General features: G+C 48.7%; 6 protein-coding genes and 1 non-coding gene across 7 annotated transcripts; 4 read left to right on the plus strand and 3 right to left on the minus strand.

The window, feature by feature from the left end:
• The first annotated feature begins 1,028 nt into the window (after nt 1–1,028).
• Nucleotides 1,029–3,543, plus strand: B0J16DRAFT_404422 (fungal-specific transcription factor domain-containing protein). The gene is made up of 4 exons (XM_046132800.1): nt 1,029–1,191; nt 1,249–2,320; nt 2,377–2,772; nt 2,836–3,543. Exons 1-4 carry the CDS (start codon nt 1,080–1,082, stop codon nt 3,503–3,505), a joined length of 2,250 nt encoding a protein of 749 aa, XP_045979000.1. The 5' UTR covers nt 1,029–1,079; the 3' UTR covers nt 3,506–3,543.
• A 35-nt stretch (nt 3,544–3,578) lies between these two features.
• B0J16DRAFT_324117 (uncharacterized protein) lies at nt 3,579–4,554 on the minus strand (the record flags this gene model as incomplete). The annotated part of the gene is made up of 3 exons (XM_046125808.1): nt 3,579–4,055; nt 4,104–4,240; nt 4,290–4,554. The coding sequence occupies 3 exons, from the start codon at nt 4,552–4,554 to the stop codon at nt 3,579–3,581; spliced, it is 879 nt and encodes a 292-aa protein (XP_045979001.1).
• A 466-nt stretch (nt 4,555–5,020) lies between these two features.
• On the plus strand, nt 5,021–6,100 carry B0J16DRAFT_388486 (RmlC-like cupin domain-containing protein; the record flags this gene model as incomplete). Its single annotated transcript, XM_046131748.1, has 3 exons — nt 5,021–5,279; nt 5,329–5,641; nt 5,695–6,100. 3 exons carry the CDS (start codon nt 5,021–5,023, stop codon nt 6,098–6,100), a joined length of 978 nt encoding a protein of 325 aa, XP_045979002.1.
• Nucleotides 6,101–6,399: 299 nt separating this feature from the next.
• Nucleotides 6,400–6,736, minus strand: B0J16DRAFT_404426 (uncharacterized protein; the record flags this gene model as incomplete). The annotated part of the gene is made up of 2 exons (XM_046132801.1): nt 6,400–6,478; nt 6,540–6,736. The coding sequence occupies 2 exons, from the start codon at nt 6,734–6,736 to the stop codon at nt 6,400–6,402; spliced, it is 276 nt and encodes a 91-aa protein (XP_045979003.1).
• Nucleotides 6,737–8,739: 2,003 nt separating this feature from the next.
• On the plus strand, nt 8,740–8,822 carry B0J16DRAFT_t280. Its single transcript has one exon. It is a non-coding gene; the product is annotated as a tRNA-Lys (tRNA).
• An 85-nt stretch (nt 8,823–8,907) lies between these two features.
• B0J16DRAFT_375471 (uncharacterized protein) lies at nt 8,908–12,771 on the plus strand. The gene is made up of 2 exons (XM_046130694.1): nt 8,908–10,582; nt 10,641–12,771. The coding sequence occupies exons 1-2, from the start codon at nt 9,299–9,301 to the stop codon at nt 12,723–12,725; spliced, it is 3,369 nt and encodes a 1,122-aa protein (XP_045979004.1). The 5' UTR covers nt 8,908–9,298; the 3' UTR covers nt 12,726–12,771.
• A 475-nt stretch (nt 12,772–13,246) lies between these two features.
• B0J16DRAFT_404436 (uncharacterized protein) lies at nt 13,247–14,352 on the minus strand (the record flags this gene model as incomplete). The annotated part of the gene is made up of 2 exons (XM_046132802.1): nt 13,247–13,364; nt 13,424–14,352. The coding sequence occupies 2 exons, from the start codon at nt 14,350–14,352 to the stop codon at nt 13,247–13,249; spliced, it is 1,047 nt and encodes a 348-aa protein (XP_045979005.1).
• Nucleotides 14,353–14,416: the final 64 nt, after the last annotated feature.

Genomic DNA, 14,416 nt, shown 5'->3' on the forward strand with positions numbered 1-14,416 from the left:
TTGTTTGTCTATAACTACGGAATAGAGACCATGAGATTTAAATCACATAAATCCCAAAACGACCATTACAGACCATGCTAGCTTCATACTCAGGCCAATGCCTTTGCGGCGCTGTCAAGTTCGTCGTCACTTCAGAGCCCATTACGGTATTATCGTGTTTCTGCGAGCACTGTAGCAAAGGTGCCGGAGGTCTTCAGCAACTGGTAGGTGTTTCACATTGATGTCAAGAGTTGGCGTCAGGGTGTCAGAAGAATTGGCCGCCGGTATCATAAGAGACGAAATAATTTGGTCATCTTATGCCTTCTTAGGCCAGCGCTTAGGCTACTTTATTTCTGTACCCTAAGCCTTAGAGAGGACAGTTCCTTTGACACTCACTGGTTGGCTAACTTGTACATTCAGATTGGCAAGTTTTCAGTTGAGGGGGTTCAAATCTCCACCACACCTGGAGACGCGGTTACGAGATACGCGCTCACGGACACATCAAGCGGCAACTGCAAAGAGAAAGCATTTTGTCGCGTATGTGGTTGCACACTATGGACTGTTCCAGCGGCTGCACAGGGCAAATTCTTATTAATCCGGCTGCCATTGTTGGTTCAAGGGTAAGTTGAGCCCCCATCGGAATGCAGGAGACTAATGCGTCGCGCAGCTTGGACTTCAAACCTCGGAGCGAAATATTCACAAGGAACCGGCCAACTTGGGTGGAGCCCGTCAAAGATGCTGAGCAATGGGAAGAAGGTCGGAAGTAACAAGTTTGAAAGAGGTTAGGAGAATGCGGAGAAAGAGGGGAACCTGGTAGATAGTGGACCATAGCGGAATAGAGTTGCCCGGCCGCAGGGCCGAAAGTATAAGAGACGAAATAATTTGGTCACTTTATGCCAGCTTAGGCCAGCGTTTAGGCGACTTTATTTCTGTAGCCTAAGCCTTAGAAGACATCTCTTCCGTTACCCACCTACCTAGCCGGGTCATGGCATTCACAATCTCATCATTCCGGGTTGTCCTTTCCGAACCAATTCATGACCTTTCCGAACCTCTTATCTCTTCCTTCCGATATCAATCCTCTGCCCGAAAATTGATACAGCATGGATCCTCCAAGAAGAATGGAACGTCCCGGTGGGTCGAAGCGTCTCAAGATCGATGTAGCATGCGGTCACTGCAGGCTCAAGAAGGTCAAATGCGACGGAGTGCGACCAGGTGAGCTTCAAGTCCATCAATTCTAACACCTTTCATTGTAACTGATAGAGTCAATAGTTTGTGGAACATGTAGTAAAAAACTGGCTTTGCGGGATAACTGCAATTACTCTGCTTCCACAGTTAGCCATATTTCATCAGGTCGCGTCCCTGCAGCGCAAGGGCGGAATGGTGACTATACCGCGCCTCCCATGCCAGATTTACAGAGGCAAGACAGCTCACCATCAATGACAAGCCCTTCGGCACCGAGAATATCATCTATTTCTGCCATTGATCCGCACTCGCGGAGTCGTCCCTCAATTGCACCACCACCACAGCATGTGTCTCCAGCCACTTCAACTCCAGGGAGTCGAAGGCCGGATTCTCATGGCCAGCTTAACGTTGGGGCTTCTGTAACCTCAACTAGTCCTGCTGCTGTTGACTCCATGACTGCCGTCATTGATGAGGGTACTAGCACCGAAGAGTTCTTTGGTAAAAGCAGTGCCGGATCATTTACGGCTCAGATCAAGAAGGCTATCGATGTCAGATTGGGAAAATCTACAGCTCATCCAAGTGAAACTGCATTCAATTTTGCTCAATCAAACGTAAGCGCAATCGCATCTATCTCGGCTACATCCCCGGCACTCTCGTATGTTCTACCTCCACGCCGACAGGCCGATCACCTCATGGAGCTTTACTGGTTCTACGTTGACCCGTTGTATCCGTTCCTTGATAGAAAACGTTGGACCGCCGCGTACAATGCGATATTTGCTGGCACCGCTATGGATCTGAATGAGCGTGTCTTCATGGCTACTCTCAACGTGATACTCGCTCTTTCGACTCAACTACTCGAATGTCAATCGTTGGAACAGCGTGAGCAATCAAGTGAAGCATTTTTCCGACGAGCACAGGAGCTATTGCCCATGAACCCTTGGGAGCCCGGTTCACTGGAATTGGTTCAATGTCTTCTGGTGACGAGTCAGTATTTGCAAAGTACCTATAATCCCCATCAAACGTGGATGGTGATCGGTTCTGCTATCCGGATGGCTCAGGGCTTGGGACTTCACCTGCCTGAGACGTCGGCTAGTCGGTCGGATCCGGGGGAGCGGGAGTTGTTGAGGAGGATATGGTACGGCTGTGTTCTCATGGACCGGTAAGTCATTTCATATTATCGACGATTTCTTTTCACTGATTAACTAACTCTTGTAGGATGGTATCCGTCACTCACGGTCGCCCAGCTATGATCTCACAGCATCCCACAAATACTGTCCCACTACCAACCTCATCCACAACAAGTGGACAAAGCATGATCCAGAACCCAGAATACTACAGCTTCTTTGTGCGGTCAGTCCGTCTATACGAAATTATTCACAAGACCATGATCGCCTTCTATAGTCCTACACAAAGCAGTCGCTCCAAGGATAAGGAGGCACATTCAGACTCGGAGAGCGTGGACGGCGAAGATGAGGACCTTGATAGAGTTGTTCAGTTGGACCGCTGTATCAGTCGCTGGGAGTCAAGGCTGCCGAACCATCTGAGATGGGATGTGCTAGAGTCAAATAGAGACGAGATAGCTCGAAGACAGACTGTGATTCTTCGGATGAGGTAGGTTCATTGCTATCAACACACTTTTCTCTCTATATATTGTACTGATTCAGAGCTAAACAGGTTTCTTCACGCACGAATCTTACTTCTTAGACCAGTGTTATCGAGATTCTGTCTGACTCAATCGCCAATAGACAAACGACCAGACGATAACCTCCAGGCTCGTGTGGTTCAACAAGGCGCCATGTTCTGTGTCACTACAGCTCAGAACATGATCCAGACTCTCGTCAAGCATCAGTCAGTAGACAGTACGGTCGGTCTGCTTCCGGCGTGGTGGTATCGAGTATACTATGTCTACTCTGCTGCTACGGTCTTGATCGCTGCGAAGTTGAGGTCAGATGTGTTTTCTGCCGCGGAGATAGGAAGATCTTGGGGTCAAGCTATCTCGCTACTCAAAACACATGAACAGTTTGGGCAATCGGCAAGAAGATGCGTTGCTGCGCTGCATATTCTCTCATCCAAGATCCTACAGGCTACGCCGCGCGGATCACCTGGGCGTGAGGTGCCCAACAATATTAATGGGACTATGAACCATACCATGCAGGGCAACCATGTCCCTCAGCATGTCATATCCAATATGGAGATCCCCGATCTTGTTCAGCAATTGGCTCAAGAATTTGATACCCCGATACCCGACTTCAACCCACAGGAACTAGCAGACTTCAACTTGGACGTCAATGACATGTCATGGCTAAACGACATCCAAGGGGTCTGGGAACTTTTAAACGAATAGCATACAAGTTTATCTCAATTATGTATAAGCCATCTACTCTAGATGACCATCCCTTAGTCTTTTCGTTCAGCTTCTATTCGAATACCATCTTGTTCCTCACGCTACCCAGCTCAGTGATATTGACCTCCACAACATCACCATCGTTAAGATACTTGGGCTCTTTCATACCCATGGCCACACCACAAGGTGTACCAGTGAGAATAACAGTACCAGCCTCAAGCGTAGTTCCCGAGCTGATGAAGCTGACAATCTCCTCGACTCCAAAGAGTAGATCATTGGTGCCTTCGCTCTGTCTCACCTCACCATTGACAGTTGTTGTCAAGTGCAACTCCGAAGCGTTGCCGACGACAGCGGGAGAAACAAGAAGAGGACCGATGGGAGCGAACTTGTCGAAGCCCTTGCTGAAGCACCACTGGGGAACGCCGCCGGCCTTCTTGGGGTCTCGTTGCCATGCTCGTGCCGATACATCATTGGAGGCAACGTAGCCCGCCACATATGATAGCGCGTCCTCTTTCGAGATGTTCTTGCCAGACTTGCCAATCACAATGCCCTTGAATGGTGTCAGCGAAGTTCCCATATGTCTTTAGAGAATACATACCAGTTCTCCTTCGTAGTCTATCGTGCCGTCCTGGGCAATCTTGGGAATTGGGACATCTTCATCGAAGCTAGCGATACAAGTCGAAGGCTTGATAAACAGTGAAGGGTAAGGCGGAGGTGTTCGGCCACCCTCCTTGACTAATCACTCAGATAAGTGACTACTCCAGGACATTTGATTGCCACTTACTGTGCTTGATATAGTTTAGTCCAATACAGCGAATGATAGGCACATCGGACGGGCGAAGTAGTTCGCGAACAGCCTTGACATGGATCTTCTCGCCCTTTGTGAGTTGTGATACGGGACTTTGACCCTTGTACTCAACAGCCCATAGGTCATTCTTGGCTAGACGTTCGGTAAAGTCTTTGTCGTTCTGAACTTCGGGATCGCCAAAAGTCTCGTTTCCGTTGTCATCGACGAAGCGGATGAGGCGGTTCCAAGAGTTTGAAGACATTTTTCGAGTTAGTGATGATGCGATTGAACTGGTGATTCTCATTATTCTACCTTGAGTGAAAGGATTATGATCGACTACCTGATATAGTCGTATTGAGTGACTGCTGGACGATATCGTTGTCGGGGCATCGCGATGTGGGTCCACTCTTTCAGCCAGTCATGATGCGGTCCGGTCGGATCACAGTGACCTCGGAATGAGTCCGGGGACGGAATATCAGACTCGGCTATTTTGGGATAATCGACTTGGCTCTGTTGGTATGTCTGCATTCTAGGAGGTGGTATTCCTCTTCCCCAGTCCTACACTATCGTGATCTTAATATTGACCCATATTGTGAACTTTGGACTGCATTCATCCGCTATTTATCACCGCCTGGCTTCATCAAACAATCCACTTACTTGTATAATCACACTTAACCAGATACACCTTATATTCTTGTTCTGAGTTCAGACTACAGCTATTGTACACTATGGGCAACTACACTAGTGCTGTAGCCTCCGATGGCGAAACTGATGAGATGAAGCAGTATCTTAGTGAACTGCCATCCAAGAACCTAGAGCCTCTATGGTCTCAAATGAGCATGATGGTGCCGCCATCGCCAAACCCCACAGCAAAACCTCATATGTGGACTTACAGAGAAGCTTTGCCTCATCTGGAGACAGCCGCCAAGTTGGTTCCCGAAGAAAAGGCTGAACGAAGAGTCTTGATGCTAGTGAACCCTAGTATGCGTAAGTGTGCCACCCTCTTCATATTAGTTCATCATACTTACACGGACAGAATCCCCATATACCACAGACACTATCTATGGTGGCCTACAAATCGTCAACCCTGGTGAGACAGCACCAGCGCATAGACATCTTGCCTTTGCGGCGCGCTTCATCATTGATGGAGAGGGCTTCACAGCGGTTGAGGGCAAGAAGATGCCACTTGTTCGAGGTGATGTCGTTATCACGCCCATTTGGCATTGGCATGATCATGGCAATGAAAGCGATAAGCCAGTTGTCTGGCTAGATATGCTCAACCTGCCTTTATTCCGCTTCGCACCAGTCCACTTCGCACAAGGTTACTCAGACCCGAGATATCCAAGCGAGTACGTTTCTTTCCATTCCTTAACCAAGATTCAGTCGTGCTGACGTTCAGTAGACATTGCGACCCATGCGAGTTCCGCTTTCCCTGGGGCCCAGTTGAGAAGGAACTCGACGCCAACAAAGACGACTACTCTGTTTATCACTATAAGCTATCCAACGGAAAGCCTTTATCGACATTTCTTGGTGTCCAGGCAGAGAGACTAAGTCCCGGTACAGCATTCGAATCACAGGAAAGCCAATCTTATCTCTACCACTGTTATGAGGGAAAGGGCCGAACAGAGCTCGTGACACCGACAGGAGAGGCAATGACCTTTCAGTGGGAAGCTCGCGATACTTTCGCTGTGCCTTCGTGGTGTAAAGTGAAACATGTCAATGAGTCTGCGACTGAGCAGGCATATTTGATTGGGTGTCATGATGGGCCGTTCCTCGAGTGTCTTGGTATTCAGCGAAGGAAAGAATAAATAGGCATTTGACAGGATTGCTTTTGCAGGATAACAGGCGTTAAGAAGGTTACTATTGCACGTATCATCATGGGATTTGGTGATCCGTCGGCTGCACCAAGGTATCATGAATCCAGGAATGAGTTTTGAAACCATTCGCGATGGCAGTTTCGATTAGAGTGGTATTGTTCGTTCAATTCAAGAAGTAGCATTTCTGAAGCAGACTCAAGGAGCAAGGGTTCTGCAACCCGCCGTTCAATGATTGAAATTATGTTCATTATTATATCAATTAGCCTAAAACAGTGACTCCTCCATTCAAATCATATAGAGCTTTTGTAGATGCAAGTAATTTCCTCCAGCTTAACCGTCCGCTCGACATTCGCTCCGAGCTTCTCAATACTGCAATGCCCAATTAGTAACCCAGAACCAACAACTGAAGTTTGAACGAATTATTTCTTACCAAATCTTGAGCGTGTCAACCATAATCTCGTCTCCCTCGTCAACGTAGGGAAAGCATTTTGGAATGACCTTAGCGACCTTGATCGGACAGTCGAGAGGTTCCAGAATCTTTGAAAGGTCAATTCGTTTATTGACCTTGGCTGGGGCGGCAGCAGCAAGGGAAAGGAAGGGAAGAGCTAGGACGATGGAGGCCTTCATCTTGGCGGTGCTTCTCGAATGTTGGTTGGTAGATATGAAGTAGAAGATTGTATTGTTTGATGACTGCGATTATGAGTGATGGTGAGAATTAAATCGAGCGGAGCGACGAGACTTTATAAGATACTTTCTTCCGTAGGACGATAGCTTGTGAGGTCATCACGTCAAGCCATACTTGTCTCTCATATCTGGCAAGGTTATTCTGTCACTGACCCTTTGACTCTTAGCTATGAGACAGTCATCATTGAACCAACGGCCGCAAGAAAGCCGTTTACGTCTGGAGATGACCCTTGACCAGCGTCCTGTCAACCGGATGTCTCTAACTACTTTTGGCTATAAGCATTACCAGCCTGGAATGTGATATCCTTGCAAGTTCAAGACATTGGATTCCCAGGCGGTCCAAAAAATAACCAGGACATAGAAGCCTATTGACAAAAGAACTTAGATGTGTTTAGACACTAAAGCTAGGCTTAGACTATCCTAATCTTTATGACACCCTTAACTGAGTCTCGGTTTTTCTTTGACCCACCTGATTCCTACATTTTATCAGCGGCGTTCTCCCTTGGTACAGTGGCGTTTGATCAGCTGCAGATCAGAATAACCTTAGCACGACCCTTGATTTGATCAAATAGATTGAAACGTTTAGCAACTCTCTACGTTCCAGTATTGCGATACTATCATGGTTATAAGAGTTTTGGGACAATTAACGCCGGGCCAGGACATGTCACTGGCTGGTTTCTCCAAATAGAAATGAAACCCTTCATTGCCTTCTCCAGCTATGATACTACCGTGAGCGGGTACCAGAGCTAAGACACAATGCTTCCCGCTAGCGCCAGCCACAGGATAAAATGCTAACAGGTCAGCTAGTTTGGTTGAGTCCGATTTCCGTCATTTGTAACATATTATCGATCGACAATGACAATGACCTTGTCTCACCACGACCCTGCAGCTGCATTTCCTCCTGGCTAACAAAACGGTCAACACTGACCATGGGTGACAGAAATAGATAAGCAGGATGCCGCCTATGTAGGCACAAAGTGGCTGGATCATTTTGTTCTTCATCTCGGCTTCAAAGTTTTCCGATGACCTAATGATAAATTAAGCGTCGCTCCAAACTCAATGTCTTTGAGCCGCACCAGCCACCGATGTCACATTAGGACAACCCTGATTTTCAGATGCATCAGGGCGTCCGTCAGAAGAAGTGGCCGCCGGAAACATGAGAGTCGAAATGATTTGGTCACCTTATGCCAGTTTAGATGATACTTTATTCTTGCAGCCTCGGATTGTTAATCTAGCTGACGTAGCCATTCAGGCCACATCTAAACATCGTGATTGCGTGTAGGCGCAGTAGACATCATGGAAACCTCACTGTCAGGCGGGTTTTGTGGTGAAGGAGAGTTATCGATGAATCGACGTGAGCCAGGCAACGAGATGAGTACTCGCGAACAAATTAATTTTGTTCGATATTGGTATTATTGTATCTCCGACTCGATTGCAATCGTGCCGTTGAAAAACGTGACCTAAAGATTGTATTTATGCTGGTTGTGATGGTTGTTACCCTGAAGCAAGGAGTTTGGAAATGTGTCGCGTAAATCCGCAGTTTGACCAGGCATTTTACTGACGGCCAAGAAACCATCGTCTGGAAGCGACTGCTACAATCACATATAGCGAGTTTTTTTTAGTTTTTTTTTATTGAGCTTTACGACGAAGGATATACTAAGACTGTGAGTCGCGTGGGAGAATACACAGGAATCATCCATTGCTGCAAAAGTTGAGATTGTTTCCCTCTCAGATGCTAATGTCTTACTTGCTTGCACTGCAGGGGACTCACCATAAGGGTGAATTGAATGAAAGTGACGTCAATGCTCTTCCAGTTGGTTGCAAACGCGACTGTTGGTGCCGAAAGAGCCTGGATACGCGTCACGTTTGCTCTTGCATAACTCAGATGCAAATGCACAATGTGTACAGTACACAATAATGCAGCTCCCTTCAACAATAAGAGCCACGCCCGGTTAGCTCAATCGGTAGAGCGTGAGACTCTTACGAGTACGCGATCTCAAGGTTGCGGGTTCGACCCCCGCATCGGGCTGTTCCTATATAACGATTTCTAACATCGTGGCATTCTTTTTTTGTCTTTTTACCTTTAGTTTTGATGTTTTGCCGGTTTTCTTATGGTCATTTTCTAACGCCTGGCTGATAAGCGATGTTTGCCTACAAGCCACTCTTGGAGCCGAGCCCAAACGTCGCGTGAGGGTTGTCATTAGGCGTATCCCTTCACTGAAAACAATCATCGCGATGTTTTCTCGCTTTTCGCCTCTAGGCAATGAGGCTTTTTGTTTGTATGGAAACATGGATGCTCTCTCGCAGCGGGTATTTGGCGATATTGACAAGCGACTGTTTGTTGTTACATGTAGGAGGCCGACCTCATTCAATCAGCACCGAGGTTGTGAAGAAAGCATCATCTTCGCCAGAACGCTGGCAAAAATAAGTATAAATACACCCATATCTCTCACAAGAGTTGCTTCTTAGACATCGCACCATCCATCCTGACACTTGTGATTCAAAATGGCGACTCTCGATGCACTGCGTATCGCTCTGAAGCGACAAATTCCCGAAACTATCTCTACCAAGCCTCTTTCCGACGCTGAATACGAAGAAGGCTTCGACCTGTTCTGGCAACATCATGGCTGGACCAACTATCAAGACTTCGTTATCCCTCAACTGTCTCGCTTACTCGCGCCTCAGTTACAATCCCGTAACCGCATTTCAGTTCTCGAAATCGGCCCTGGCCCGAGGAGTGTTCTTGGATACCTGCCCAGTTCTATGAGACGGAGCATCACGAAATATACGGCATTTGAACCAAATCGCCTCTTCGCCCGCAAGCTGATTCATGAGCTAGACCCGACAGGCGACAATGCACCGTTTCCTTCCCTTAAAACTCTATCTGTACACGAACGACCATTTACGAAAGACACCACGGTCAATGAAAAATACCACATCATCATCTTCTGCCATAGTCTGTATGGCATCCACTCGAAGGAGCAGGTCGTGAGACGCTCCATCAACCTACTTGCCACCGACCCGGACGGCATCCTTGTAGTCTGTCACCGCGATGGGGCGCTGCAGATCAGTAACCTTGTCTGCCACCAGTCGTCTTTATTTCCCGAAGGCGTTGTACGTATTAAGGACAACGATACTGCCATCGACAAGTTCGCAAACTTCATTGCTGTGCATACGGTCGAAGAACAGGAGGCAAAGGCGTCTATGAGCATGAATTTGCGTGAGGTCTGCCGTGCTTTGGCTCGTCACGACAACGACCATCAAGGTTTCCTGGCATTTGCCGCCCCCGAAATCATCATGACCTTTAATCAACACGCCGGAAAGCTTGAAGAATTGACCGACCAGGTCCCATTGTTCACCGGGATCATCAAGACCAAGAGTCGGCAGGTACACTTTCTTCCACCAGCCGCTGTCGTTCGGCCGACAAAGATAAAACAGGTTCGAGCCTGTGTCACCTGGGCTTTGAAGCATCAAACCAGCCTGACCATCGTTGGCGGTGGTCACAGTGGACACTGTCGCTGGCCTGGTACTGTTTCGGTCGACATGAGCGCCTTCGATAAGGTGCACGCTGTTCAAGACGTGGGCGAGTTCAAAGAAGCCGAGGCATTGGTTGTTGCTGGAGCTGGTTGCAAAACGGGCGACATCATTCAAACAACCATGGCCCATGACCTGATGGTCCCGCTAGGTGCTCGACCGAGTGTCGGTGCCGGACTATGGCTCCAAGGTGGCCTTGGACATTCGATGGGACACCGCGGTCTGGCATCAGACTGCATCGTTGGCGCTGTACTTGTCAGTGTTGAGTCCGCTCAAGTCCGCTCAAGTCCTTTTTGTTGGACATGTACCGAAGCGACACCGCCCCCGTGGTGCCGTCCGCCCTGAGAAGGACGAAGATATGCTTTGGGCCCTGAGAGGGGCTGGCACAAACTTTGGCATAATTGTTAGTGTCATCTTCAAGGCTTACACGAGCTGGTCTTTCTCCGTCACGAATTGGAGAATAGAGCTCTCGGGCCAGGACCGCATACTCCAGGGTGTCGTAGAGGCTGCAAATCGTCTCAATCTGGCGACATCCGCAGATGCATATCTGTACTATGCTGACGACCAGCCAATGCTCGGAGTCACTCTCATCGAAAGCGCACCACCCGGAACTCGGTGGGACAGGGAGCCTTTCAATAGTCCAGAACGACTATCGCCGGCCCTTGGACAACCCGAAGATACCAGGCTTGTCAACGCAGTTGAACTATTCGATACTGAGATGTACGTTTCCGGCATGCATGGTGGCCATGGCGGCGGGAAAACTAATTCTTTCAAGCGATGCGTTTTTGTCAAGAACATTGAGAAGAACAACATTATTGACATCTTGACCACGGCACTTAATGGACGCCCATCGTCTATGTGCTATTTCCATCTGCTGCAGGGAGCTGGGGAAGTTGAAGCCCTCGCGAGTGACGCTACTGCTTTTGGCTGCCGAGACTGGGACTATGCATGTGTCATCACCGGTGTTTGGCCTCGCGAGGAACATGACACGTCGACTGCGCGCGCGACGATACGATGGGTATATGATGTTGTCGATTCCCTTCTACCAGTGTGCAAAGGAGTCTACAGCGCAGACTTAGGACCTGATCCCCGAGACGCCAAACTTGTGAACCGAGCTTTTGGCCCCAACCTTCGAAAGCTGGTCAGACTCAAACAGGTTTTCGATCCCCATCGGGTGCTTCCTTATGCTTGCCCACTCTCGCAGGATATGCTGCCTCAAAAGCTAGTTGTGCTTGTCACCGGAAAGCACGCCGCTGGGAAAGACTATTGCGCCAATATCTGGGCTTCTCAGATCGAACAAAATGGCCATAGCAGTCATGCGGTGTGTATCAGTGATGTGACAAAGCGAGAGTACGCTGAAAGCACTGGTGCTGATCTAAACCGCTTACTTGAAGATCGTAACTACAAGGAGACGCATCGCGCCAGTCTTTCAGCGTTCTACCAAGCGCAGCTTAAACAACGACCACGACTGGGGCAAGACCACTTCCTTGACACTGTCAAGAGCTCTGATGTTGATGTTCTCCTCATTACTGGGCTGAGAGAAGAAGCGCCTGTATCAACATTGTGGCATCTAGTCCCGAACGTTAGACTGGTCGATGTTCGTGTCGATGCTAATGATGAGACCCGGAACATACATCGGAATCGCCACATGAATGACAGCTTTATCATTTCTGAAGATACCAGCGAGGTAGAGGTCAAGTTCACTAGCTTCGAACATCGACCTTCTTTTACATTCAACAACAACGTGGATAGCAGTGATTCCATCTTTCACTTCGCCAAAGACAATCTGCTTCCATTCGTGGCCGATGATCTTCGACGTCTTGCTGGCATGGTCCGTTCAGTACCAGGCTTCCCCCGAGTGGGCATCGAGTTTCGACATGTCCTGAACATCTGCTCCCAGGCGGGGGGAATTGCTCTTTGCATAGAACTGTTGAAGAAGCATTATCAAGGCAAATGGAGTGAAGTGGACGCCATAGTGAGCTGCGCGACCGGGGGATTCGTCTTCGCCATTCCCTTGGCACAAGCAGTGAACGTCCCAATGGTACCAATCTGGAAGGCTGGGAAGCTTCCGCCGCCCACGATCTCTGTCAACAAGAAGATGTCCCATATATCTTCAAAGGCCCAGGGCGGGGTAGAGATTGAGGCGGTTGAGGTGATTGAGATTGATGCGAACGCCCTTCGTAAGGGTGCGCGAGTGGTGGTTGTCGACGACGTGCTGGCAACAGGAATAACGCTACAGGCGACAATCGAGCTGCTACTCAAGACTGGCGTCAGTATCGATGATATCAGTGTCATGGTTGTGGCCGAGTTTCCTGTACATCTTGGGCGCGCAAGGTTGCGACGTTTCGGATTGGGAAGAGTCGGTGTTCAGAGTTTGTTGGTGTTTGACGGCGAGTAGTAGATGGCAAAACATGGGGTAGGGCGTGAGCTATAGAGGGACAAAGGATAAGATATGTAGAGTAATTGTAACATTGGAAACGTACTGAAGCAGACTTCCAGAATGACTGGCTGTGAGTTCATTTATACATTGCACTGATTGTGTGCTTTTTCACACTCGGTCGATTTAGAACAGGATCAGCATCCAGTGTTATCAAGGCGTTGTTACGGAAATATCCGAACATTGTCCATGTAAATTTCAATGGTTTTGATGTAGTGGTATGAGGGATGAAGTCCTTAGGCTCCTCTCTTAGGTACTACTGTACTGACTCGTTGAACGTTGAGTAACAGCGACTAAGCTCCCCCAAAATCTGATCGTCTTGCCGACAGCAAAAGTATCTACTTAATGCCATATGTCGACACGGTAGATCCCACATCGCTAGGCTGTCAGTCAGGGACTCTCAGACAGGTGGTCTATGGCCGTGAAAGAACGGCCAGTGGCGTTGTTGCCGATGAATTAGCTCCTTAAATCCCTCGTTATTATCAAGATTTACCTCTTTCCATTGGAACCAGATGGAACCCCAAATTAGTCTCCGACCTTTGTGGGCTTGACCCTGCCTGCTGCGGAACTCTCGTTCTAATCCCAACCAACACCTCCACCCTGAGTTAACCCTGAGAGGCCCTGTCATTATAGAAAACTCAGGTACGAACTTGGCAAACCAACGTCCCAAATGGCGCTCATTCGCTACGTGGTTCAACATATGTGCGACGAGGTCGAAGCCAAAATGTGACACACGAACAAAATTCCGCATGATGCGGGGGCCACATGGCTCGGCCCCGTCTGTGGGACACTCATAGCGACACAGGTGGACGCCCTCGAGATCTTTGAAGCTTTCATTGTTTGTAGTGCATTTCCAACACAATGCACCGAACAGTCCTCTGGTATACGCATCGACACATCGCAGTGCTTCCTTGTCGGGTGAGCTCAGTGCGTCTAATGCATCCCTGAAAGTGTCTCTATGCCATGGCTTGGCGAAACGAGGTTGCTGGAGCCTGTGTAAAATCTCGAACTTGGTGAAAGTCCATAGCGTGAGATGTCTTTCGGAACCATAAAGATGATCAAGAGTCTTATGATGGGGGACTTTCTGCTCTCCGCCCCAACTCAGTCCAGCAGCGGGATTCGATATCCTCGGTATGCAGAGATAGACTTGGATGTCGCGAGAGGCGGCCTTGCTGATGTAGTCTTCAGCCAGAATGACGATGCGAGAGAAGAAGCGCCATAGCTTCCAGATCGCGCTTCGATCTCCCTCTTGGAAAGGATCACGGTGACTCCTGGTTGCCCACATATGAATGTAACAATCGATGACAGGGTTCTTCCGGTCAAGTTCTGAAGGTCGGCTACTGATGAAAGGGGCGAAGCTATGTGCATCCAAGTCGATAAACATAAGGGCATCTTGTAGAATTTCGTTGTATCTGTCGCCGCTGATCAAGCGCGAAAGGGACCGGCACCGGATCATTTCCTTGTTGGCCACATATCCATGGAGCATGGCAGGCGAGACGCGAATGGTATTCTGTATCGTGGTGGGTGAGGCGAATTCGGAAAGAATCTGTACCCGAAGTTCCACTGGAAGGCGATCGAAGCAATCCATGATGAAGATGCTTTTGCGTCGTCGACGAAAACCTCGTGTCGGCACACTTTTGGGAGAAGCGGCG

Source organism: Fusarium flagelliforme (assembly GCF_020744385.1).
Source record: "Fusarium flagelliforme strain FIESC 12 MPI-CAGE-AA-0113 chromosome Unknown B0J16scaffold_7, whole genome shotgun sequence".
NCBI lineage: Eukaryota > Fungi > Ascomycota > Sordariomycetes > Hypocreales > Nectriaceae > Fusarium > Fusarium flagelliforme.

What these genes read in the sequence shown, in the direction of transcription:
- B0J16DRAFT_404422 (XM_046132800.1), top strand. Translation starts at nt 1,080, where the DNA reads ATGGATCCTCCAAGAAGAATGGAACGTCCCGGTGGGTCGAAGCGTCTC. An exon ending in GGCTGTGTTCTCATGGACCG is followed by an intron (nt 2,321 to 2,376) that starts GTAAGTCATTTC and finishes TAACTCTTGTAG; the next exon opens with GATGGTATCCGTCACTCACG. An exon ending in ACTGTGATTCTTCGGATGAG is followed by an intron (nt 2,773 to 2,835) that starts GTAGGTTCATTG and finishes AGAGCTAAACAG; the next exon opens with GTTTCTTCACGCACGAATCT.
- B0J16DRAFT_375471 (XM_046130694.1), top strand. Translation starts at nt 9,299, where the DNA reads ATGGCGACTCTCGATGCACTGCGTATCGCTCTGAAGCGACAAATTCCC. An exon ending in GCATCGTTGGCGCTGTACTT is followed by an intron (nt 10,583 to 10,640) that starts GTCAGTGTTGAG and finishes CATGTACCGAAG; the next exon opens with CGACACCGCCCCCGTGGTGC.